The sequence below is a fragment of the Pogoniulus pusillus genome, chromosome 7, assembly GCF_015220805.1.
Source record: "Pogoniulus pusillus isolate bPogPus1 chromosome 7, bPogPus1.pri, whole genome shotgun sequence".
NCBI classification, from domain to species: domain Eukaryota; kingdom Metazoa; phylum Chordata; class Aves; order Piciformes; family Lybiidae; genus Pogoniulus; species Pogoniulus pusillus.
The window spans coordinates 20,803,218-20,827,453 of NC_087270.1; the positions used below are offsets into that span (position 1 = coordinate 20,803,218).

General features: G+C 40.3%; 1 protein-coding gene across 7 annotated transcripts in view; it reads left to right on the forward strand.

Moving 5' to 3' along the window:
* Positions 1-24,236, forward strand: part of MACROD2 (mono-ADP ribosylhydrolase 2) — a 1,034,078-nt gene that overhangs the window by 663,523 nt on the left and 346,319 nt on the right. For all 7 annotated transcript variants that reach the window (XR_010302823.1, XM_064146159.1, XM_064146160.1 and 4 more), the window contains one exon: positions 8,971-9,001. Coding sequence is in view for 6 of the 7 variants with exons in the window: in XM_064146159.1 (XP_064002229.1) it covers positions 8,971-9,001 (31 nt within the window). In the remaining variant the exon portion in view is untranslated. The remainder of the gene's footprint in view (positions 1-8,970; positions 9,002-24,236) is intronic.

Here is a 24,236-nt window from a genome sequence, read left to right on the forward strand (position 1 = left end):
AGGGGGAAGACTTGGGCAGAGGGGACCTCATGAAGTTCACTTTGCATTTCACTCCTTCCTTTGTGGAGGAGGGAAATGCCAAGTCCAGCTCCTGGCAAGAAACAGTCCCATGCACTAGCACATGCTGCATGGGGCAGCCAGATGGAAAACAGCTCTGCAGAGGCAGTAATTAGCTGACCACAAGCCAGCAAAGAAAGCCACCAGCCTCCTGGGCTGTGTTAGGAAGAGTGTTGCCAGCATGTCAAGAGAGATGATCTTTCCCCTTTGCTCAATCTTTGGCTCTCTGGTAAAAGAGAAACATGGACATAATAGAGCAACTTCAGTGAAGGTCCACAAAGGTGACTAAGGGCTTCAACTGTGTTCCAAAGGAGGGAGGTGCTGAGAGACTGTACAGCCTGGAGAAGGTTCATTGGCAAGATGGTATCAATGTATATGATGGATGGGAGTGATGATGAATATTTGTTCTCAGTGGTGCCCATTGAATGGACAAGAGACAAGGAAATACAGAAAACCTGACATACAGGAAATCCAAACTAGAGAAAATCCCATTTAAACATAAGAAATCCCATACTTACTGTGAGGTTAGTCAAGCAGCAGAACAGGCTGGCCACAGTTCTGGTGGAGTCTTCAACCTTGGAGGTATTTCACTGTGACTGGCCATGGTCTTGAGTGACCAGCTTTAGGTGGCCCTGCTCTGAACAGGTGGGCTAGACTATGCAAGCTCTAGAGATGCTTTCCAACCTCAGCTATTCTGCAGGGCTTTTTGAAGCATGCCCTTTAATTTCTGAGGACTTGTAAATATAAATGGGTTAAGCTTTTCATTCTAACTGCAAATATACAAACAGTTCAGGAAAAAAAACAGACAGCCCCCACTCCACAGCTGAGTTTGTACTTGGGGAAAGTTGACTGGCTTTCAATCCAGGTCTTTACCCAGGTATTTAGTTGAACTCTCACTTTTAATTACTGAAAGATGTTTTGAAATTTTTGAATTTATTAAAAATTCCTCAAGTAGTGAATCTTGAGTTAATTCTGTACTACAGTGTGCTACAGTCTTGCATAGTTCACCGTAGCAGCTGATCTTCAAAAGTCTATTTTAATTTCAGATAAAGTTAAGATGCGCAACAGCTAAAAAATAATTGGTAGATCTCAGTAGTAATTCTCAGTACTTTTTCCCCCTACAGTCTTCTTATTGACTGAATGTGCTCTAATGATTTCAGTAAAAATTAAACAGAATAGTCACAAGTTATTGTGAAATAAGACAATGAGAGCATTGGTGCTTTTGTGGTAAACAGGTCATCAAAGGACCTCCCCTGCCCGCAGCCCCTTGATCTGTTTAGTTTGGTTAACAGGAAATATTGAAGATCTTCTTGTGGCCCTTCTAACCTCTTTCAGTAACTTCCCTTTTGTATAAATAAACAGACCTGCAGTCTCTTTGGTAAATATTTACCTGGAGCAGTCTTTAGGAGTGACCAGGAGGGGAAAGGAGTGGAGGTCATTTGGGAAACGGACGCGCAGTTGTGGATTTCTGTGTGTTCTGAGGTGCTATGATATGCTCTATGAACTTGTTGCAAATAATTTTTACTAAATAGGAGTCCTTCAGTCAGGTTTTGGTAGCTTTGTGACAGGTCCTCTCTCTCAGAAATCACTTGCCATCCAGATGTCAGATTTTTGTTTTTAATTGCTGCTGTTCATCATTTGCTAAAGCTGCTGTCCTTCAGCTGTGCAGTATAAATTCTGGTGAAAGAAGGTGCATAGAGAAATCTTGAGCCACAATACAGAAAGGGTCTGAATCTCAACTTCAGCTGTGGCTGCTTGATCAGCATTTTGTCAGTTATCAGCATCCTTTGAGAGCCTTCACATAGCGGCATGTAAACTTTAAGGTGTGTAAAATTAGCTGGACACTGATGTTTCTACCAGAAAATTCCCTGATGTTTCTGACTGTGCTGAACAGCTGTGTGTAGTAGCTCATAAACTTGCCAGCATGTGAATGAGGAATCTCTTGTGAATGTAGAAAGGTTTGTGTGTGATCTGACATATCCAAGAGACTCATTTTTTGAGGCAGTAATCACTTTTGTATTCTTTAAGGACAGATGAATAAACATGCTAATGTGGTCTGTAATGAAAACTGAGTTTGAACATTTTCATGTTCACTTTTTCCATTTAATTGTTTGCCCTTCATTTTCAGTATAGGGAATTGCAATGGAGTTTTCTATTAATGAGTTCTCTTTGAATGATAGTTACTTACAAAACTTCTTGTTTGTGAAATTACAGTTCAGATTTGTGACAAATACAGAATTTATGGCAGCAGATTGATAGGGAGAAAAAGGTTCTTGTTTTATTTTGCTTCCAAATGTAGTACAGGGATTTTTAAAAGGCAGCAGCTCAGTGTTATACTTAGTGATTTACAAAATGGTTTGGTTTGTAAGCTTGATCTAATAAAAGAGGTGAAATTTGACACAATATTTCATGTTGCTGGTATCTTCAGTGTATATGTGCTCTGTGATTATCTTGTGCAGCTTAAGAGGTACAGTGGACCCTGAAGTTCATAGGTTTATTGAGGTTTTTGAAATTAGGTGATTTTATAGAGCATGTAGCTTTGGAAATCATCTAAGGCACCAAATTTTCTAGGAGCTTTGACTGATCAACAGGAGTATCAGTGCAGCTGATACTGAAGTTAGTTAATGAACAGTGGAATATGATGCTGTAACTGAGTTCAGACTGTTTATGCTCACAGAAATTAAGTCAGGGAAACTAACAGTCATGGCAAGGGAAATGGCAATAACTTGCTGGTTTTCCTGGAGCTTGCACTGGTTGATGCAAGGGGGATGGTTCCTTACTGCACTTAGGTTCTCTCTCACTGTCCTTTGGCTCCTGATGAACTGTGGTTGTAGACTGTGCTATTTGTCAATATCTGCACAAAGATGATAATCTAATCTGAAGTGAGTGTGCGAGTACTGGTGTTAATGCTGTACTGAAATGCTTGTGCGGTGGTACTGATGTGCACACCTGATATTATCTTTGTGTGTGCCAGCTCCCCAGATGAAGGCTGCAGATATGGGCATAAATGAGTTTAGGGGATTTTTAGGCTGGATGTTAATGAGCTCTTTGCAGAAAGAGTGCTTGGCCATTGGAATGGGATGCCCAGGGAGGTGGTGGAGTCACAGTCCCTGGTAGTCTTTAAAAAGAGACTGGATGGGGCACTTGGTGCCATGATTTAGTTGATTAAATGGTCTTGGGTGACAGGTTGGACTTAATCTCAAAGGTCTCTTCCAACCTGGTTAATACTGTGATTTGGTGAGCTAGAAGGGTTTTTAGTTTTAACTCTTTCTGCTTGTACACTGAAAATAATGATTACAATGAGTCTGGAGCATGGGGAACTGATGGTTAAATATAATTGCCTGACACTAAAAGAACCAAAAGATTTTCTCTAAGTTCATTCAGGACAGTGCCTTCTCTGCAGTTTCATATTCCAGCATGACAACTGTAATTCATCTCCAAATGTCAGCAATACCTTGGGGTGGTAAGGACTACAAGATGCACATCACTAACCAAACATGGGAAAGGGAAAACACAGTGTGATTGTGTCAAACCACTCTGAACTATCTCACATCTTCCCTGGCTGAGGTCTTGCACATTCCCTGCCATTGTGGCAGTCCAACCATGTGCTCTGTTCTTGGCTACACTTCTTCATCCACTAAATTAAGATCATGGACTCTTCTTGTGAAAAGAAATTATTTGTTATTCTAATTGGTTTACTTTGAGGTTCAGCTGCTACTTGGCTTTCACAGCGCTCTGCCACAGTCTTGATAACAGCACTTCACAAGATCATGATGCATGTGCCACAGCTTTTTGGTGTTGTACACTGACATATATTCATAGTGTGCTATCTAAACAAGGTTGTTTTTTTTTTTCCTGGAAGAAAGCACAGACTGTAGGCAGTAATTACCTTTTTGTTTTAAATAAAGGTTGACCTGGCAAGTCATAGATGTAGTTAATTGCTCAGGAAACTAGAACACTGTTAACCTGTGACGTTCCACAAAGTTATGACAAATGTATCCCTTTTTACCTTGTATGCATATTTACAGTGAAGTTTTTGAAAGCATGCTCAAGAACTTAAGGTGTGAGAAGTCCTGTATTGTACTTCACGCAGCAGAGCTCATTCTAGCATAGGCAGCTTTACCTTGTAACCCTCTGCTTTACCTCTGCAGAGTCCCCCTGGCATTCACCTTCATGAGTCGCAGCAGAGCGCTGTTGTCAGGACTGCTCTTAAGCAATTTTCTCTCTGCCCACTCACCTGCCACTTCAGTTCATGAGGCAATCACCAACTGTAAGACAAACAATCTGGCAAAGGTGCTTGGGCTGCTCCTTCTGAGACAAGAATGCCTGCTGCACAGAGGAGCTCACCATGCTGGAATATTTTGATATAAATGAAGGAAGCTGGAAAATGAAAACTTCAGTCCACATTAAAAAATAATAAACTGAGGCTCTGTAAGAGAACACAGGTCACGTTCTCCAGGTGGCAGGAGTGGGACATTCTTCTATTGAAGCAAAGATTCAAGTTTCTGCTTATCATGGTGACTGTTTAGGCACTTGGGTTTATGGAGATTGAAGTCTTTGGGTGTTAGTGCTTCTGCAATTTCTTAATGATGCTGAGGTGCTGTAAGTGTTAGTGTTTTGAAGTGAAAGCAAGTTAATTTGCTTCAGTCCTTCAAAGAGAAAGGAAAGAAAAACTACTGTATATTGTTTTCTTGGATACTATGGAGAAGACAATTGTACTGATGGAGTACTTCAAGCCAAGATCCAAGGCAATAGCCCACTTGCTGGCAAATAAAAGGCAGAAGGTCAGAAAGAGAGCCTGTGAATACACAACTCCTAGCAAAGTCAAGGAGATAAAGACAGGTAGGAGCATGCAAGGGTACACAGGCTCTGGAGGAAGATGACAATGGAAGTGAAATAGCCCAACTTGAGCTGGTACAGGTGGGCATTTTTTTCATTGAACAAAGGTTGGATGATACTTCAGGTTATGGAAAAGAGGAGGCAGCTTCTGTAAAGAAGCAAGTGCTTGTGGAATAAAGTGTTTTCCCATTGTTATGCACACCTTCTCTAGCAAAATGCCTCCATCAGAGGACCCAGAGTGCTGAAGATGCATGGAGTGCATTCGCTGTGTGGAAGTTCCGATACTGCTCCTCAGCTCTTCCCAATGGAGATGCTAAGAACAATAGTCCTTTTTAAGGTACTCAGGTTTGCTCAGATGCAAGGTTTTACGCTGGTGGCAGCAGCAGTGAGAGACCAAGAAAATAGTCAAAGAAAGTAGGAAGTCCGTGGCTGATTTCTGAGAGGAATGTTTTCTTGAACTTGCTGAAGAAGTCTGTGCTGTGTTGGGTTTCTTGTCTGTAACACATTTAATTACCTTCAACTCAGAAATATTACGACCTTCTGATTTCTTTGAACAATTAGGTAAAAATTGTTTTTACTTGCAATTTTAGGTAAAGACTTCTTAAAGTTTGTTAGTTCTTTGTAAAGATTCCATAATGCAAGTTGCATAGGAGAAATGGCTTTCAGCTGGGAGTATTAGTGTGCTTCATGAGGTGATGAAAAGAAATTTGTGTTTGATGTTATTTTTGTCTGATGTGTTATGTGTTGTAAGAGAAGCACTTACTTGTATGTGGCTTGGTTGTAGCAGAAATGGCACTGGGATGCCGGTGCAGAATGCAGAGCACTTCATTTGAAGAAAGTCCTAGCTCTGTGGAGGCAATTATTGGGACTGCAGTGGGAGGCATCTGGTCATGTAGACATAGCAATTGTGTTCATCTAATGTGTAAGAGTTAATACATAGCAGCTCAGTGTGAACTAGAACCCCTTGTTGCAGATAAGCCCTTAAGTATTTAAATACCCAGGTCTCTCTTATTGAAATGTCTGAGAGTCCAACTTGGCCTCCACATGGTGACTATTGTAAATTTTCCTCATGAACCTGCATTACATTTCATCCTAATTAGCACTGCTGCTGCAGCATAGTAAAGAAACATTAGATTAAAAAGTACCAGAGGCTGAGCACCTTCATCCTCTCCTACAGGAATTAAATCAATTCCAGTCTTAGAGTATTCACACAGCTGAGTAAATTTGGCTTTTTTTTCCTTTTTTTTTTTTTCCTCCCTCTGGATGATGGGAACTAATGTAGTAGTAAGCTCTCACCATTACTTCTTGTGTACTCTGGAGTTGTGTCTGTTTTGATTGCTGTCAGGGTGGCAATTGTCGTTAGCCACAAAGTAACACAAACACCCTGTTTCGGTAGTGAAGAAATTGAGGGTTAGTCAATAAAGAGCAGTTACTGGCAACAAATTAAGATGAGAAACAGTTTATGGCAGAAATAGAAATGAATGTTTCCTGCCGTGAAATTGAATTTTTATTGAAATCAAATATATAATTAACAAATTATTATGCACAGAAAAAGGTCAGAAACTTTAACATCTTTTACCCATAAGCCAAATACTGTAGTGCATTGGTATCCGTGCTGTGAGATCCCCATTACTGCTCTGTCGGTAATTTTAACCTGGCATCTAGACTAAATTGTCTCCCTAGGAGCCAAGAGAAAACACAGTTGATATGTGATCTTGGGCATGGGCTTTTCTTGAATGAATAAAAGCACTGTCACATTTTATGAAATTACATCTGCTGGTTATATGCTGTGATCATCTCTGAATGAGGGAGAGGGCAGAGCTCATGTAAGTTATGGCACAGACTAGTATTTGGAAGGAGTTCAGTGGGGTTTTACACACTCTTGTAGCTCCATTCAGATATGTTTCAGCTGCATGACAGAAACTGAAAGCAAGGTAATGATTATGACGTATCTACACAGTGATTTTGAAGTAGGTATTCAGAAACACACACAGCACACAAATTGCTAGCTAAGGCTTGCTAAACAGCCTCAGAGCAGTGTATTCTGTGAATGGAGATGAACAAATGTGACAGGCGCCTGCCATGCAGTGCTGAAAATGCAGTTGTCTCATCTTCTCTTTTCCAAGCAAAGCTGAAAAGGAAGCCCAGTTCCCTGGAGCCTGCAGGCTTCCCTTCAGGCACCCAGTAAACACAGCTGTGATGCACGATCTTGACAGCATGCACTGAGCCCATCCTATAGTGCATGGTCTTGTAAATGGCTCGGGATTACCATCAGGGCTTTGAGGAGATGCACTCGCTTGGACACCACGTCAGCCAGATACCCTTTGCTTCGTGCAGGTGATAAAACTGCAGCTATGTTGGGGTTGCTGTTGCGTGCTGATGTTTTACTGCCTTGGGGCCAGAGAGCTACCCTAACCTGTGCTCCCCCAGGTTGGTAGCTTTGCCACATATTAGGAGCTGGGTGCTGCATGCTGTAGACACTGTGTGTGGTGTCGTCCAGGGAGCTGTGAAACCAACAGGATTTCAGAGGTGCTGCAGGACCTCTTCCCCTTGCTCAAAGTTGTGGGACCAGTAAGCAAAGGAACATCAAATTCTCTGCTACTTGTTCTCTGTGGCCGACAAGAGGATGTAAATTATATGCTGTTACTTAAATTGTGGAAAAGAATGGAAAACAGAGCACTTGTTTGGAGCAATTCTCTCTGAACATGTGAAACTTCCAACAGTGGAGAATTCTGAGTTCTGCTGCTTAACTGGACAAAATAATCCTTTATGCCTCTCTCTTACTGCTGGAGCATCTGTTGTCACCTCAGCCTGAGCTCTCTAACTCTGTGTGTTGGGTGTTTTTCTACTCCATTCCTCATTTCCTTAAAGAGCTGATTCGTTGTGATTTATTGGGTACAAACTACAAAGCTAAGTATTTTTCAGGATGTAAGTTGTGGTGCTTGTGAGAAGGAATGAGACTGTAATTCTCCCCTACTTAAGTATTTTCAGAGGGGAGGATATATTCTTTCCATTAGACCTCTCCTTTCTTAATCACCATTCCCTAATTAATTCCCTGGTTAAATATAAAGCGAGCATTAGCTTTGAATAATGTTTTCCTGTGTGATTAAGTAAAGAAGAATTCCTTTCTTTTGTATGATGACTCATAGCCAGGGGATCTGGAGAGAGCCTGAGGGTGGATATTTGAGACTTTGGTCACAGGTGTGCTCATACCTTTGAGCTGTGTTTGCTGTCAGTCCAGAGGTGGGAGGAAAAGGTGATATCACATATCAACTGCACAAAAAGAAAACTGTCTCTCTTGTGAAACCACAGCTTTGGTTTCTCCTGGTTGAAACCTGACTCTGGCTCACAGAAATGCAAATATCTAAGCATCATGTAGAACTAGAAGCATAAATTGTTCTTGCTGGCACAGCGTCTCCAAACATCTCTTGTTGTATAATACAGTTTATTTGGTGTCTGAGCTGACCCCAAAATGTACCTTTTTTTTTCACCCAGTGCTTTCTAGTTCCTTTCCCTGGCCCAGTTTGAAAACCTTTGACTTCTACCAGCACAGCTGTGTTGGGTCACAGGATAAAATCCACAGGTCTGAAAGAGCTGAGGTTAGATACAAAAGGTTCCAAACCCAAGTCAAACAAAGCAGAGGATATAGTGAGTGAGGGCACACCAAAATGGCAGGAGAGGGCAGGGTTTAATCTGGCCATGCTTATTTTCCTGCAGAGGAAACATTCTCTAGCTCTACCCAGAGAACATGATCTCTTATTTTTCTACTACACTATGGCATGATTTTGGCTCATTGTGTTAATTTTTAGCTCCGAAGGTGACTTCATGATGATTTTGTGTTCAAATGTTGCTTATAGCTCAAGATGAAGAGAAGAATGCAGCTGCCTTTACATGGCTGAAGGACAATACATGGAATACATTTCATATAATTACTTGAAAATACCTGTAATAGTGAAGGCTACAACATGTAATTTCCAGATGTTGAAAAATGGGCATTTAAAAATACATTTTGTTTTGGTAACAATTTCAACAAACAGAAATCCCACTGATTTTTTTCTTTCATTTGTTTTCCAGGCATTTCCCTGTATTTCGACAGGAATTTATGGTAAGACAGACCTTATATGTCACTTACTGCTTACTCGATTTCACCTATTATTGCTGCTTTAAAAAGTGATATTTCATATCAGATGTCTCATCAATCATTTTGGCTTGTGAATCTGTTTATACTGAGATAAATATCAGAGACTCTAAGCCTTTAACTAGGACTGGATAGTGTTGTGCTGATAAGTAGGATATTTTTGTGCAGCCCTTAGCACAACCCTGAGCTTGGGAGCTGAGGCCCACAACTGGGATTACAGTTCTGCAGCTCCGGTAACTCAAACGCATGGCTGTGGCTTCAAGAAGGAAATATAGGTGGTTGGCAAAATTTTCCATCCAGAAGGTGAATGGCATCCTGGCCTGCATCAGGAATGGTGTGGTCAGCAGGAGCAGGGAGGTCATTCTGCCCCTGTACTCTGCACTGGTTAGACCACACCTTGAGTACTGTGTTCAGTTCTGGGCCCCCCAGTTTAGGAGGGACATTGAGATGCTTGATCGTGTCCAGAGAAGGGCGACGAGGCTGGTGAGAGGCCTCGAGCACAGCCCTACGAGGAGAGGCTGAGGGAGCTGGGATTGTTTAGCCTGGAGAAGAGGAGGCTCAGAGGTGACCTTATTGCTGTCTACAACTACCTGAGGGGTGGTTGTGGCCAGGAGGAGGTTGCTCTCTTCTCTCAGGTGGCCAGCACCAGAACAAGAGGACACAGCCTCAGGCTGCGCCAGGGGAGATTTAGGCTGGAGGTGAGGAGAAAGTTCTTCACTGAGAGAGTCATTGGACACTGGAATGGGCTGCCCGGGGAGGTGGTGGAGTCGCCGTCCCTGGAGCTGTTCAAGGCAGGATTGGACGTGGCACTTGGTGCCATGGTCTAGCCTTGAGCTCTGTGGTAAAGGGTTGGACTTGATGATCTATGAGGTCTCTTCCAACCTTGATGATACTGTGAGGAAGCAAAATTCCCTAATATCTAAGACTGGAGATAATTTTCAATTTAGTAACTTACATGCAGGTTAACACTACCTGAAGAACTGCTTTGTTGTAATCTAAAGGCAATCCATCATGAACAGGCAACTGTGTTTTGGTTGACATTGTTGGAGGAGTGGGTGTGATGTTTGAAGAAAGGAAAAGGAAAGCTGTTCCATACTTAGAAGATGAGGAAATGTGAGATCATGTGCAAATAACATGAGGACAAAAATATTTTTAATTTAAAAATTATATAGGCCTCCTGGTTCGGTTTGGTAAATGCATGAAGATGATAGTAAGTTGGGTGACTTGTACCACTGAAAGGTTTTAAAGAACCATGCTAGGCAGCAACACTACTAATAAAGCAATGCAGTCCCATGTAACACTATAGAGTGACGTTGCTGCTGCTGTGGGAATGAAGCATACAGTAATTTTCAGCTAAAGTAATTTGAGTTTTGACTTATCTAATACTGCAGGTGCAGGAGGAAGAAAAATGACAGAGATATTTAGAGGTGTTTCTTCTTTTTCAAGGACCTCTTGTTTAAAATGGATTGATTGATGACAGTAAATCTGAATTAGGCTTCAGAAGGTGCAATCTAAATTGCTTTGGGTGCTGTATCTTTTTCTACTTGAACTGTACTTGTATTATTGCAGAAGAACAGGCAGATGCCATTTCCACAGACACGAGAAGTCACTGAAAACAAATATGGTTTTGGAATAAAGCTCCATCTTGGTCCTGAGTTTAGTTCCATCTCTTGAATTTTCAGAGGGTCTTTGCATTTTAGTTCTCGATCTTTAATATAGGCACATTTTTATTAGTTTACAAAACTAGCCATAGTGCTAAAAACATGTGGAAATTCCAAGTAGAATGTATGAACAGTAATAGCTCATTGTATTGCAGAATGGGTCTAGTCAATAGAAAAGGTCTTATCAGGTGGGCAATGTGGTTCCTTAAATTGACAAAGAACGTTGGAAAGGATGTCTGACAGGCATCTTTGCTTTTCCCAATGTAATGGATGCTTTTCTTGACATTAGCATTGGGCTTAACTGCAGAGCTGTGACATTACTGAAACATTATATAGCAAGGCAGATGTTTTCCCCTTTAGAAATTAACCAAGACACATTTCTGCTAAAATACTTTGCTCTTCTGAGGTTGCTTTTGTTTGTTGGTTTGAATTGGGAACTCAGTCTGTGAGTCTACTGTTTACATTTTAATAAATACTTTCCATTCTTCAATGATAAAAAAGTACTCAGGTACTTTTGAGACTCTCGGATGTACTGCCTGAGAGTAGTAATTGAACAGGCAACCTTGTGTAAGGCTTTGGGTGTCAGTATTTTCAGGAATGTTTGATAGCAATTCCAGTGCTAAAGTTATGCTGTGTGATGTGTTTGAGGTAGAAATTACACTCAAGCCCCACAAAGCTCTGCTTTCATCTTTCTGGTTTTGTTGTTTTCCTCTGTCTATACATGCACATTCCTTCAGAGAAAGTCAGTGTCCAGATAAGCAAGTGGATCAGCTTCATTCCTGGTGGCCAAGCTGATTAGCATTGCTTTGTGGAATTAGGCAGTTATCAGTGGACTATCTCAGTAGCATGCAGACTTGATTTCTCACCTTGGATTCGTATGAACAAATGCTGTGCCTTCAGGAATCCTCGGCTGAGACTTCAAGTTTCACTTCCAAATGGAAGCAGACAAATTTGCAGCTGAGCATATCCAGTTTAAGAACCTGGATTGCTTTCTTGTAGCTGCATAGTTCGCTTGCCTTTTCTGTTATTATTAGGAGAGAGTAGTCACACTTCTCTGGAGAGCAATCCTTTCCTGTTTGCATCACTGCAGAGCATTCTGCTTCTCCCATAAAAAGGAAATTGAGAAGAAACAAGCAAGCCAGCCTGTTTCTGAGCTTTTGGCAAAGGGCAGGTTACTTTTCATGAGAAGGGTGTTGAATAGAGGAAAGCTCTGTCTTTTCTCCTCGCACACTTCTCTGATGTTTCATCTCTGCCTAAAGCACCATGGATGTTCCAGCTTGAATCAGCTAACGCCCCAAGGTAGTTTTCCATTAAGGCACTGTGCCAGGAGGCAGAACTTCGGGTTTATTTTTTCATTTGGTTGTTTTTTAATATGCTTCTATTTAAAGACTTCTGGCAGCTCGAGGGATTTTTCTTTTTTAAAAGGTGTGATAGCTTCCAGTGAGGGATTAAATCTTAAATAAATAGAAAGCAACCTATACTGATGGTAAAGAATGCAAAACAAGTAGGATCTCATAGCAGGGAGACTTTATAGTAGTCTTTCAGTATCTACACGAAAGCCAGGAAGGCACTTTTTATAAGGGCTTGTAGTGATAGGATGAGAGGGAATGGCTTGAAGCTGGATGGTAGTAGATTTGCACTGGGTATTAGAAAGAAAGTTTCTACAGTGTGGATATTGAGACACTGTAATAGGTTGCCAACAGAGGTTATGGATGCCTCCTCCCTGGAGATGTTTAAGGCCAGAATGGATGAGGTCTTGAGCAAGCTGGTCTAGTGGAAAGTGTCTATGCCGTGAGCCAAGTGTTGGAACAAGATGATATTTAAGGTCTCTTCCAACCCTAACCATTCAGGGACTCTACTTACAAGCACTTTGGGGAAAGGAAAAAGAAAGAGTACCATTCTTCTTCTAAGAGATTCTTCTCACCTCTAACATGCTTGTAAACTGATAATCAGTCTAAGAAAGCAAAGGTGGTGAAGACACATTTCTCCATGGATTCTTGGGTTCTTCTCTCATGGCAATAAATGCCTTTGTTTAAATCAAGAGCATGAAGTTCCGTAAACAGAACTACAACAGGAGGAGCACGGAGGACTTGGATCACTCTCATGTCACTAGAGAGATAATGGGAGTGTCAAGTGACAGATCCTCAGCAGCTGTTCAATAATTATTGCTCAAGTGAGGGAAAGTGCAGCCTTAAACTTATCACAGCTTTTCTGCAGGCCAGCTAGAGTTTTAGAGATTTTATTACATTTTGTCTCTTTACCATTTTCCAAAACAATCTTACCATCTGGGTTGGTTTTTTTTTAATTGTTAAAAAGTGCTAGAAAGGAATTTACAGACAAATCTGTACATTAGAGGGTTAAAAGTGTACTTCTTGGCTGTAATGTGTTACCTTATGCACAGTGCATCCCCATCTATACATCCACTTTTCCAGTAACTACCATCCTGCTATGTCTGAGGTACTGCAAAAAAGTGGGGAGAGGGGGGAAGGCAGTGACTTTCCTCACTAGATTGTATGGAAGAGCATCTCATTATCATGCATTTAAGGAGATACCCACAAATTCTGCTGCGTGCAGCCCACAAAGTGAACAAGGGTGTCTGATAGTGTGCCACAAACCTTACAAGCTGCAGAATTTAAACAAAGCTCTGCAGATGGATGTGAGAAGACCAGAATTACCATGTTTGTCATAATGCTCTACTGAGAGATAATTGAAGTGGACTGTATGTGGAAGGAGTTGAAGATGTTATGGTCTGTGTACACCTATTTTTTTACTTTCTTAGTGTTACTTTATAGTAATGCAAGGTTTGGCTTCTGTTCCTAGATACTTATGTTGGAAACAAAAGCTGCTCTCTGGCAACATGAATGACTGTTTAAATGTTATTTTAAACTTAAGGGAGGTAAACATTTAAAAAAAGGGGGAAAAAAAGGCAATTTAAGAGAAATTGCTATTTCTTTCTGTCATACATCAGTAGAGACAAAAGGAAGTTGGAGTCAAGTGGGGGTCAGGTTCTTGTCCTGTCACTAGTTGCATAGGAGAAGAGGGCATGGCCTGAAGCTGTGCCAGGGGAGGTTCAGGTTGGCTATTTAGAAGCACTTCCTCATGGAAGGTGATTGAGCATTGGAATGGATTGCCCAGGGAGGTGGTGGAGTCACCATCCCTGGAGGTCTTCAAGAAAAGATTGGATGTGACACTTGGTGGCATGGTTTAACTGATGTTGTGGTGTTAGGTTATAGGTTGGACTTGATGATCTCAGAGGTTTTTTCCAGCCTCAATGATTCTGTGATAGTTGTGTATTTTAGCTTACTTTGACTTTCACTGTAACCATCTATTGTTTCTGAAACAGAAGGAAACGAGAGCCTTTAGATGTTTGTTATGAATGTGTAATTGTATTTCCTTGAAAAATAGAAGAGGGAAGAAATAGACCAAAAGACATGGAAATGGAGACTATCTGTGATAATTTAGGCAGTGGAAACGCAGAAGTTCATGGCATTTTAGACACCTTTGCTGCATTCTTGTAACATCAGGCCACTTATACTTGTCTGTAGCTTTTGGTTTGGTCATGGCAAAGTGTTGCAGGGTTAAATTTATTGTGTGTTGTGAAAGAGTCTGCAAAGGAAGCTCAGAAAGCAAAGAGGAAAAAAACCTGTAATAGTAAAGTATGCAGTGTGCATAGGGAATATATAATATGTGCGTGAGACAGGATGCAGGGAGGTATCACAGATCCTCTACTAGGCTTTGTCTTTATCTGGGAAGACACAGCTCATGTCACAGCTGTGCTTGACCTCTAGACCCTCCTTCTCAGTACTCAAAGAAGGATTCATTCTGCCACTCCACAGAGAGCTGGGAGTGTATCCATCAGCTCTTCAGCCCATGAGGTGATCCAAGATAGATTATAACAAGGGATTAACTGACAGGTGCACTACTGAGGGATTATAAAAGCCCTCTGAAAATCTGAGTCAGAAGACTAAACCAAATGTTTTCAAAGGCAGAATAAATTTCTGACACAGGGCTAAAGGTTGAGGCAATCTATTTCCATCTTTTCCATCCGTTTCTTCTCATTTTCTGTTGACCTTTCACCCCCAGGATATGTATTTCCTTAATGAACAATTCTATCAAGGGTTGCACTGCCATCTTTCCAAGGAAGGATTTAGCAGCAAAATTTCCAGAGCCTTTGTACACAAATGTCTAGTAAGTGACCACAAAGCATTCTTGTGTTTATCTCCAGTCTGGTGCTTTGCGTCCCTGTAGCCATCACAGTGGGCTGATGCTATACGTGATCATCAGCCTCTGAATAATGGGGGGAGGAGGGGAGAGAGAGAGAGGTCCAGTAGGTCACATAAGGAATGTTTCCATCAGTAAGGTTGTCTCTTAACTAAGTCAGTTTTAAGGGAGGTCCTCAGTCCTCATCCCTCAACTCAGACTGCATCAACTTCTTTGACACTACTGTGTGGTGTGGTAGTAACAATCATTTTTTTTCCCTGACTCACTGGGCAGTTAATTGCATTTTGTTATTTACTCCACAAATTGTGTAATGCAATATTGTAGTGAAAAGGAAGATATGAAACAATTTGTGATGCTTCTTTTGGGACTGATCACCAGTTAACTGAGATTTCTTAAGAAGATTAATAATAGTAACAGCTATGACATTATAATATTCAAGGAATCCTAGAAGTCTAATTACTATTTGTATGAAAATTTGTTGCATGCATTATTTAACAGTGGTCTTATGGCCACTACACAGTCTGAAATACTAATTGGTCTCTTCCCATAATTTCAATACTAAAACAGTGATTACTGGAAAGTGTAAATCGATGAGCTCTCGACAGTCTAAAATTAACATACATATGATGTATTTAGCAAGGCAAGGCTCAAACTTGATTCCAGAGAAGAGCCTTAACAAGCTCCGTTGTTCAGTGGAAATTGGTGTTTTATGGATATTTTAGTTAGACTATCTAGGGTTTTATCTGTTCTGAAGTTCTTGCTGACTGGTCTAACTGGCAGCATTTCTCCTGAATTACAGATGAATCCTGTCTTCATCAAAATGATGTTTAGTGACTGTCCTTAAAAATTTCCTTTCAAAAGCTTGGTATGTTAAACACTGAATACTTAGTTGCTTCATGGGATTGCTTTTTGCCTTTTCCCTGTTATTAGGAAGAGATAGAGAGTCTACATAGTTACTCTTTGTCTTTTAAAATGGACAGTAGCATAAAGAACTGTAGGCTTTGTAAAGTTTGGAAAGCCTGGCTCCTTTATTAGGCTTATTGCTTTGAGTTTCTATTTGAATGTATTGATTGTCCACCTCAATTTTAAAAGTGCTGACCTCACTGTCTTGGTTCTACTCGACAAGAAACTATTTTTTGTGCTCTCTTGCTCTTACTCCTAGCATGGCTCATATCTAGTTGTTTCTATAATGAACTATCTAGATATCTGCAGACTCTTGAAGAAAAGCCAATAGGGTATCCAAAGGTATGAAGGTACTTGCAGTTTTGGGTGCTTTCCCCCTTTTTGCTTTCACTTTAATTTTTCTCTTCTCAAGTAAACTATTTTACGAAGCATAAACGAGTTGGAAAAGATCCTTGGTATTCAGAAAACATACTGCTGGTATCACAAACAGGACTTGAGTTGGTCAGAAAAAATGCTTGGCTTGGTATTTCTGGTCTTCCATTCAAAGGATTAAGGATGTCTTAGTGACATGGTGAAAACTGAAACTCTGTAATGTTGTATGCAAACAGGATCACTTCACTTCCTTTTCGAAGTTTTCCTGGATGAAATCAACAAGATGATCTTATGTCTTTGGCCTATGATTTTACAATCAGGAAAAGGTGAAGGTCTTAGAAGCTAGTTTGTTGTGAAACGAATGTAAGGAAGAAAATAAAGGTATATAGACCTGGTCTTGGAGACATTAAATTAGCACAGTACATGAAGCTCAAAATACTTCTTGCTTAAGGGTCCAGTTATTGCCATCCACTTTTTTTCTTTGCTATAACCCTACCTCTTCTCCCAGAAAAGGGCATGTCTCTAAAACTGAACCCAGAGACCAATCCATTAGTGAATCCCACTGTCTGCAGCGATTTTAAGGAATGCAGACCATACCACAATATCTTGGAACAAATCAGCAGCAGGATGTCCAAGTTCAAAATTGAGTAATTTTACTTTAGCTTTATCTAAAAGGAATTGACTGGCCCAACATAACTTAAAATGGCTGTCTCAAAGAGTTAAGGCTACTAGAAACTAGTCTAATCTTTTGGAAATCTATTTAGATAATCAACCAGTTAGATATGTATATTGGTATTCATTATCTCTTTCTCTACATTTCTTTTTCATCTTGAGAAGTCAGCATTCAGAAGCCAAGATAAGGATGTGCTCTGTTAGGGCTCTCTGAGGCCCTGAGTAACCTCATTCAAGTTTGAAACTGTTCCTGCTTTGAGCAGAACATTGGACCAGGTGATCACCAGAGGTGCCATAGCACCCCCTTCCAACCTGTTTTTTTTCTGGGATTCCCATCTGCTTAGACGTTTTCTTCCTTGACCAGTGAGATTCCTATCAGGGAATCATGCCATTCCTTGGTGAGGTCTTCTCAGATGCAGTAGCAAAGCAAGTTTTCTTTCCAAATTAGAACACTGCATTGCTGGAGGTGTTTTTTAACTGCAGTCATGATTAAACAAAGTGTGACAACTTGGGAATTATAAGAGCATCTTTTTCATGCCTTCCCAATTGTACAGAAAGTGTTGTATATGAAATATGTTACTTCTGAATTTTAAACACTCATTGTAAAAAGACAGACAGCTAGTTTAATGGCTTCAGTCAAATTTCATGATGCAACTGATCTTCCTTGAAAGGAGGAACTTAATATAAAATTAATCTAGTTAAAGAAGAATAGGTATCATCTTGACAGCTGTAAAACTACTCCTGGGTTTGAAAACTTGCACTGAAGCTGATGTGTACTGTGGCATAACTAGTCTCATGTGTGATCTTAAGTTATAAAATATACATTCTCTAACAGCTTTGGGCAGGATTTCTAGTCCTAGATCATCACCCACAATGATTTTAATACTGCACAATTGTTTTATCTGAAGTTTACAAATTAAAACTGTTAAGTGTATTCAGCTGAGATTGAATCCTACTCACAGGTTGGAATTTAATTTACAAGAGAGTAGTCATAGTACTTTGTGCTTGTGTATCCTCAGGTAGCTTTTTAAAGCCCTGAGATGCTGAAGTTGACTAGGAATAATATTTACAATGTGGCATATATCAGCTAGTTTACCACAAATATATTAACTGTGTGTTTTTTAACTGCTGGAACTGTATTAGCTAGTAATTGTCTTAGGAAAATGCTCCTCTGGGTTGTTTTTTTCCTTATTTGTGGTGTACAGTTATAGGTCTGGTCATGGAATATTGTGGAGATGCCCTTATCTGACTTGTTTTGTTCTCCATAGCAGACATTAACAGAATCACAGAATCAATCAGGTTGGAGAAGACCTTTGAGATCATCAAGGCCAACCTTATTGTGTGTTTATATGACACATGCCATAATGGGCCCAGTTAGTGTTGGAGATGCTAAATTCTACTCAGTGTCATAGATTCATAGCATGGTTTGGAAGAGACTTGAAAAATCATCTGGTTCCAACCCCCTGCCATAGGCAAGGACACCTTTTACTAGACCAGGTTGCTTAAGGCCCCATCCAACCCAGTCTTGAACACCTCAAGGGAGGGGCATACACTGCCCTCACTGTGAAGGGTCTCTTCCTAATATCAACTCTAAATCTTCCAGCTTAAAGCCACTCCCTCTCATTCTGTCACTATAAAACCTTGTAAAGAGTCCCTCCCCAGCTTTCTTGAAGGCTCCTTTTCAGGTACTGAAGGCTGCTATCAGGTCTCCCTAGAGCCTCCTGTTCTCCAGGCTGAACAGCTCAAACATCTGCAGCCTGTCTCCATGGGGCAGGTGCTTCCTTTGATCATCTTACTGACCTTGTCTCTACCTGCCCCAACAGGATGTCCTCCTTGTGTTGGTACTGTACAAATGCAGAAAGTCAACTCATATCTGCAAATTCGCTCTATGTTACAAAGATCATCTTTCCTTCTTATGCCTGTCTGAAGGTTGCTTCAAGAACCATGGAAAGAAGTATATGTGAGAATATTTGGGCTCTTAGATGCCCTCTGCAAGGTAAAATTAGTTGGTGCTAGGGAAAATACTTTATTCTGAAATGAAAGAGAAGATCAACAGAACAGACCTGCTTTCTTGAATCTCATCAAAGTACCCAAAAGACGATTTAAAGGTATCGCTGCCTCATCAGTAGAGACCTCACTGCATTGTCCTTTTCTCTGTGTCTTTGTTAGATAGGAATGCTACCATATATCATTGAAAAGGGCAGCTGCCGCTGAGGCAGAAGAACAGCAAAGTCAGATGATTCAGTGTAATGAATGACTAATCCTGTTTCTAAGCCAGGGTCATGTTTATAAGACACATTCTGCAGCTCTGCATGACACAGATTTTGGTTGTGGTTGTGTTAATGGATGGCCACCTTGGCCCTGGAGGAGAGTTGTGCTTTTTTGTTCCTTCACAATGCATTTAGAGCTATTGTGTGTGGCTGACTGTTGGGAACACATTCGCCTTCCTTCTGTCTGAAGATGATGTGATACCAGAGACAATAGTATAAAATACAGTGAAATTACAGTGATGGAGGGAAGCAACTCTTACAGTGCTATGAATTTTCTTGAACGAAAAGGGACTTTTTTCTTTATTTAAACTGAATTTCTAAGGTAATAGGAACTCAGATTTGCACATATATTTCCAATTTGTGCAGCTTAAGTACTTTCCTGGTGGTTGCATCGGTGCAGAAACCAGCTCATGCATTGCCAGCATTGAGGTATTATTTATCAAATTACATATTAAAGATAATTAAATATCAAGTTGCTGTGGAATTGTTTCCTATTTCATTAGTCTACTGTTATCTAATTGTTCAATTTAAGCTGTCTATATCAGTGAAATATTAAACAGCTTGTGAGAACACATAAGGTTTACTGCAGAGGAAACGCAGCAAGAGGCAAAATTGGCTTTCTGTGAGCACTCTTCAGGAGAAAGTTTGAATGATTTTAAGAGCTGTACAGAGCAAAATCGTTGCTGGGTTTGTTTACTTAGCAGTAGTGGTAGGCATACTAAATTTCCTTTCAGGCTTACTCAGGGTGAGGTATAAAGAAACAAATGTGGAGAAAAGTTAAGAATGTTAAGTCACAAGTTCAGTGTGTCTTACCATGGTGACTATGAAAATAAATGTAGATGGCCTTCTTGTGTACCTGGCAGGCAGGCTAGAAGTCAGCCATTTACTGAAGAGCTTGTTGGGGCAGGAGGGAAGTCACCTTCTGCTTTAAAATACACTTTGGGTCAGGTTTCTGCTCAATAGAGCTGAATCCAGTTTATTTCTTAGCTGTCACTACTGCAGAATGGCATCGGTTCAAGGAGTATTCTCTGCGAAGACTAACTGTAATTGGCAATCCATTTTTTCATTTCCACGCTATAGCCAGCCTTGACAAATTAATCACAATCAAATAGAGGCCGCGGGGAGGGGGCTACCTATGTATCACAGAAGAAAAATGAGGCCTCCTGCCGGCATGACAGACTTAATCTTTCAATTCACCCAGTTAGATTGAACGAGGGCACTTGTTGGTGTGCCTGTCACCAGCACCACCCGTAAACAAACTGTTCACTCTTGCTGAGAGGCTTTGGCAGGTGTGATCAAGGTTGCTGAGTGCCACCAGGCACCTCACTGATCACTGCTGTGCAACAGAGATCACACAGGTTACCCCTGAAGAGGAAGAGTCACTATGCAGTGGTTGCAAGATGCCTGGAGAGAGCACAGTGTAAATTACCTTGTGAGGATTGACTTTGTGTCTGATCCCACAGGAACAGAAAATGGCTTCTTGGTTTGGGTGGACACGTTATGGTTGATGCACAAGAAGCCTGTGACAGCAACAGTTACTGCTAGCAGAAAAGACCTCAGCTCTTTCAGTGGATGTTTTAGTTGGCTTTCTTCTTACATGCTTCTTGGAACGGCACAACATGTGTGGCTTCTAGGGTAATAGCTGAAACATGAGATCCTATTTTAGCAGACCTACTCATAATAATGTTTTTTTCATATGATATGCTGCTGTGATTTTAGTTTTTAATCTAGTAACTGAAATGGAAATGGAGCTAAATTCATCCTTGTGCAACTAATATACCCTGGTTTCAGAGGAGCAGTAGTTGTCTGCACTAGTTGTGAAATACTCAGTTGTATTTAGAGGAATACATGTAGGTAGGTATACTTTACCACTTTGCCAGTGTTTACTTTGACTCTACCCTCAGTGCTGCAGCAGAGGAGAAATCTGGCCCAGTGTATCACACCTTTCTTCTAATGTTCATTTTGGGCAGCGAGGGCTTTGTTATCTTACTTTTTCTGCAAAGAGTACCCAGTCCTTTGAAAAGAACATTAAAGTCTGATTTGTAAATAGTTTGTGTGTCTTTATTCCTTTCAGTATATTACTTATATGTGAGAGAGTGGAGTGCTTGCTTTTCTATATATTCCTGGATGATAAACCGTATCTATCATTTTCCAATTTAGTTTTGGACAATGCAGCATATCACTTTATTCTTTTTCCCCTTTCCCTTCTCCGATGTTTGAAAGAACCCTTTAATGGAAATCATGTATAATACCATTTATAGGGTCATCATTTACTGTATGCAATGCTGTGGCAGTGGAAGACTTTCTGTCCTCTTCTGGTTTTGTTTTTCTCTAGAGTAAGAACGTTCAACTTTCAAGGAGATAGAAGTGTCCCTTATGGAAAACAGCATCTTTCATCACACAGTGTGACTTGTTTAAAAAAGAAAATAAATTCTAGTTTGCTTAGTCAAATTGAGTAAGACTTGCAGGTTTCTTGTTGAGGAAGGTACTGTTTGATGTCCCCCAGTTCAGGAGAGACAGGCATCTATTCAAAAGAGTCCAAGAGAGGGCTACAAAGGTGATTAAGGGGCCAAGCTAAATAGAAGTGAGTATAAATGTCAGCACATGGTTCTAACTCAAAGCTAGGCACCATGTTTTCTGTATCCATTTTCCCATTCCTCAGTGTTGTGATCAAAAGTTTATTTGAACACTGGATAAGATGCCAATGTGAACTCTTCATCATTGTGATGAGAAAAATACACAGCAGGAAGACCCAGAACCCAAACTTAAGAATGACAGTTGCATCCTTAAGATAAGAGTAAGTCAGCTGTTCCAGTGGTGACTGCTGTGTGGTGTATAGTTTAAGCTTTATGTAGCAGTTCATTATCCAGTGTTGGAACAAATGACTATCAGTTGTATGCAGAATGCATATGAGCCTAAATTGCCCAGTGTAGGCTGTGAGCTGTAGTGAGTGCAATCATAATAGCTTTTCACCCGATGCAGTTTTATAGCTTCTGAGCATTAATCATTTTCTTATGCCTTTAATTACCGTAAGGTAGTTATACTTGTGTGCATAATAGGTGCTAAACATTATGCCACTGATAGGTTTTTAACCATTCTTTTTGTTGTAGATAGTAAACACAATACAGCAGGCCAGTGAGTCCAGATCATTTTTTTTAGCTAAGTGCCATAGCTGCTGTACATCCAGTTATATTTTGAGCTAGATCTGCTACCTGGTTGCAGTCTTCTAGGATTTTTTTTTCTGGCCTTAAGAATGAGAAAAGAATTATCCATTTGCTAAACAGGTATTGCTTAATTGAGAGAAGATGAATATTTGTCTGCTTTGGAAAAATAAAGCCTACTTCCCAGTGTGAGAAAGAAAGGAAAAGTTGCTTCATTTTACACTGCATTAAATACAATATAGGAGAAAGCAGTGCTGCTACTTACATGCTGACTGTACTCAGCAGTGCTCTAAGAAATCTACTATTTTGCTGTTGATTTGTTAAGTTGCAGTATACCAGTTTTCAGTAAAGCAACAATTTAGTAGGCTCTTCACAAAGGTAGATGTGAGATTCAAAGCTGCCTTCTAATCAAAGGTGTCAGCCATGATGTGGGTAATAAGGGTGCATATTGGCAGTGCTTCCTTGTCATTCCTGATAAGATTTTCAGGCTGTGAAACCTTATACCTGTCTTGCTCTTGTGTGGCCTGATTAATGAGTTGTCACCATTTTACTGAATATAGGTAATCAGAAGCAGTGATTGTATTTGCTATGAGTGGCAACCAAGAAGTGGAGAATGTACAAGGGTATCTGCCTGTTTAATTTATGTGCAGATACAAGGTTTTGTCAACTCCCTGTGTATGTTTGCAGTTGCTGTTTTTCAATTTCTGAATGGATGACAGGCTCTTCTCAGTTGTGCTCTCTGACAGGACAAGGGGCAATGGGTATAAACTGCAGCACAAGGAGTTCCACCTCAACATGAGGAGGAACTTCATTACCGTACAGGTCATGGAGCACTGGAACAGGCTGCTCAGAGAAGTTGTGGAGTCTCATTCCCTCGAGACTTCCAAGACCCATCTGGATGTGTTCCTGTGTGACCTGCACTGGATTTAGTCCTGCTCTGGCAGAGGAGTTAGATTTGATGATTTCTGGAGGTCCTTTCCACCCCATAACATCCTGTGATCCTGTGTACTAATATTGAGTTTCTGAAGTAAAGCCAGCATATTCAAAGCTGTCTCACTAAGGCCAGTCAGTGATGTTCTAGTTGTGGAATTTCAGGGATATGGTGGTAAAGAATTAACTTCTGAATCCTTTCTTAGCTTGTTTCATGTATTTAAGATTTCTTTTGCTAGTGCTTGACCTTCTTCTGAGTTTCCCATGTTGATTACGTGGCATTTATGCTGACCTTAACTAAGCTGAACACTTTCTGCAAAGGAATAGTTAGAAATGTTTTGCCATCAGCACTTATGCCAACAGACTGTAGCCTTGTAGTTCATAAACATATATCCTGTTTAAATTACATGTGGTTTCAAGAAATTATCTACTTGTAAAAAAATTACGTTGGATAATGAATGATGTTTACCGAATAGACCAATTTTCACAAATTATTGCAGTTTCACAGTATTAAAGCTGCTGGCTAGGAAGAGGTCACCTTGGTATTTGCACTGAATACATTTCAGTCTTGGCTCTGCTTTTTATCACTCTGGGTGTCTTAAGTTTTCTCTTACCTCCACAATTTTTTTTTAATCTACTTATTTTTATTATTTGCTTTTATGACTCTTACTGTCAACATATTTCACTGGTTTTCTACTTAGTAAACAAAATGGTTCTGCCTGAATTTCATGCGTAGTCTTAATTTTGTAACTTTTAATGTATGATCCCTGCTATTTAGGTTACTCTGTATTTATTGCTTGGTTTTGTCACTGCCTACTAAATACATTAATGTCTGTGAGTCTCTAAATTATAAGACTTCTCTCTTCCCCTAAAATGTCAGAACTGATGATGGAACTCTTTTCCTTTTCCTCTTCCTTCATAGCAAATCTAAATATCCACTTAGTAAGCACTAGAAGGTAATCATGTGCTTCAAACCAATCCTGAATTGCCATGTCTATAATTTCTGAATTAT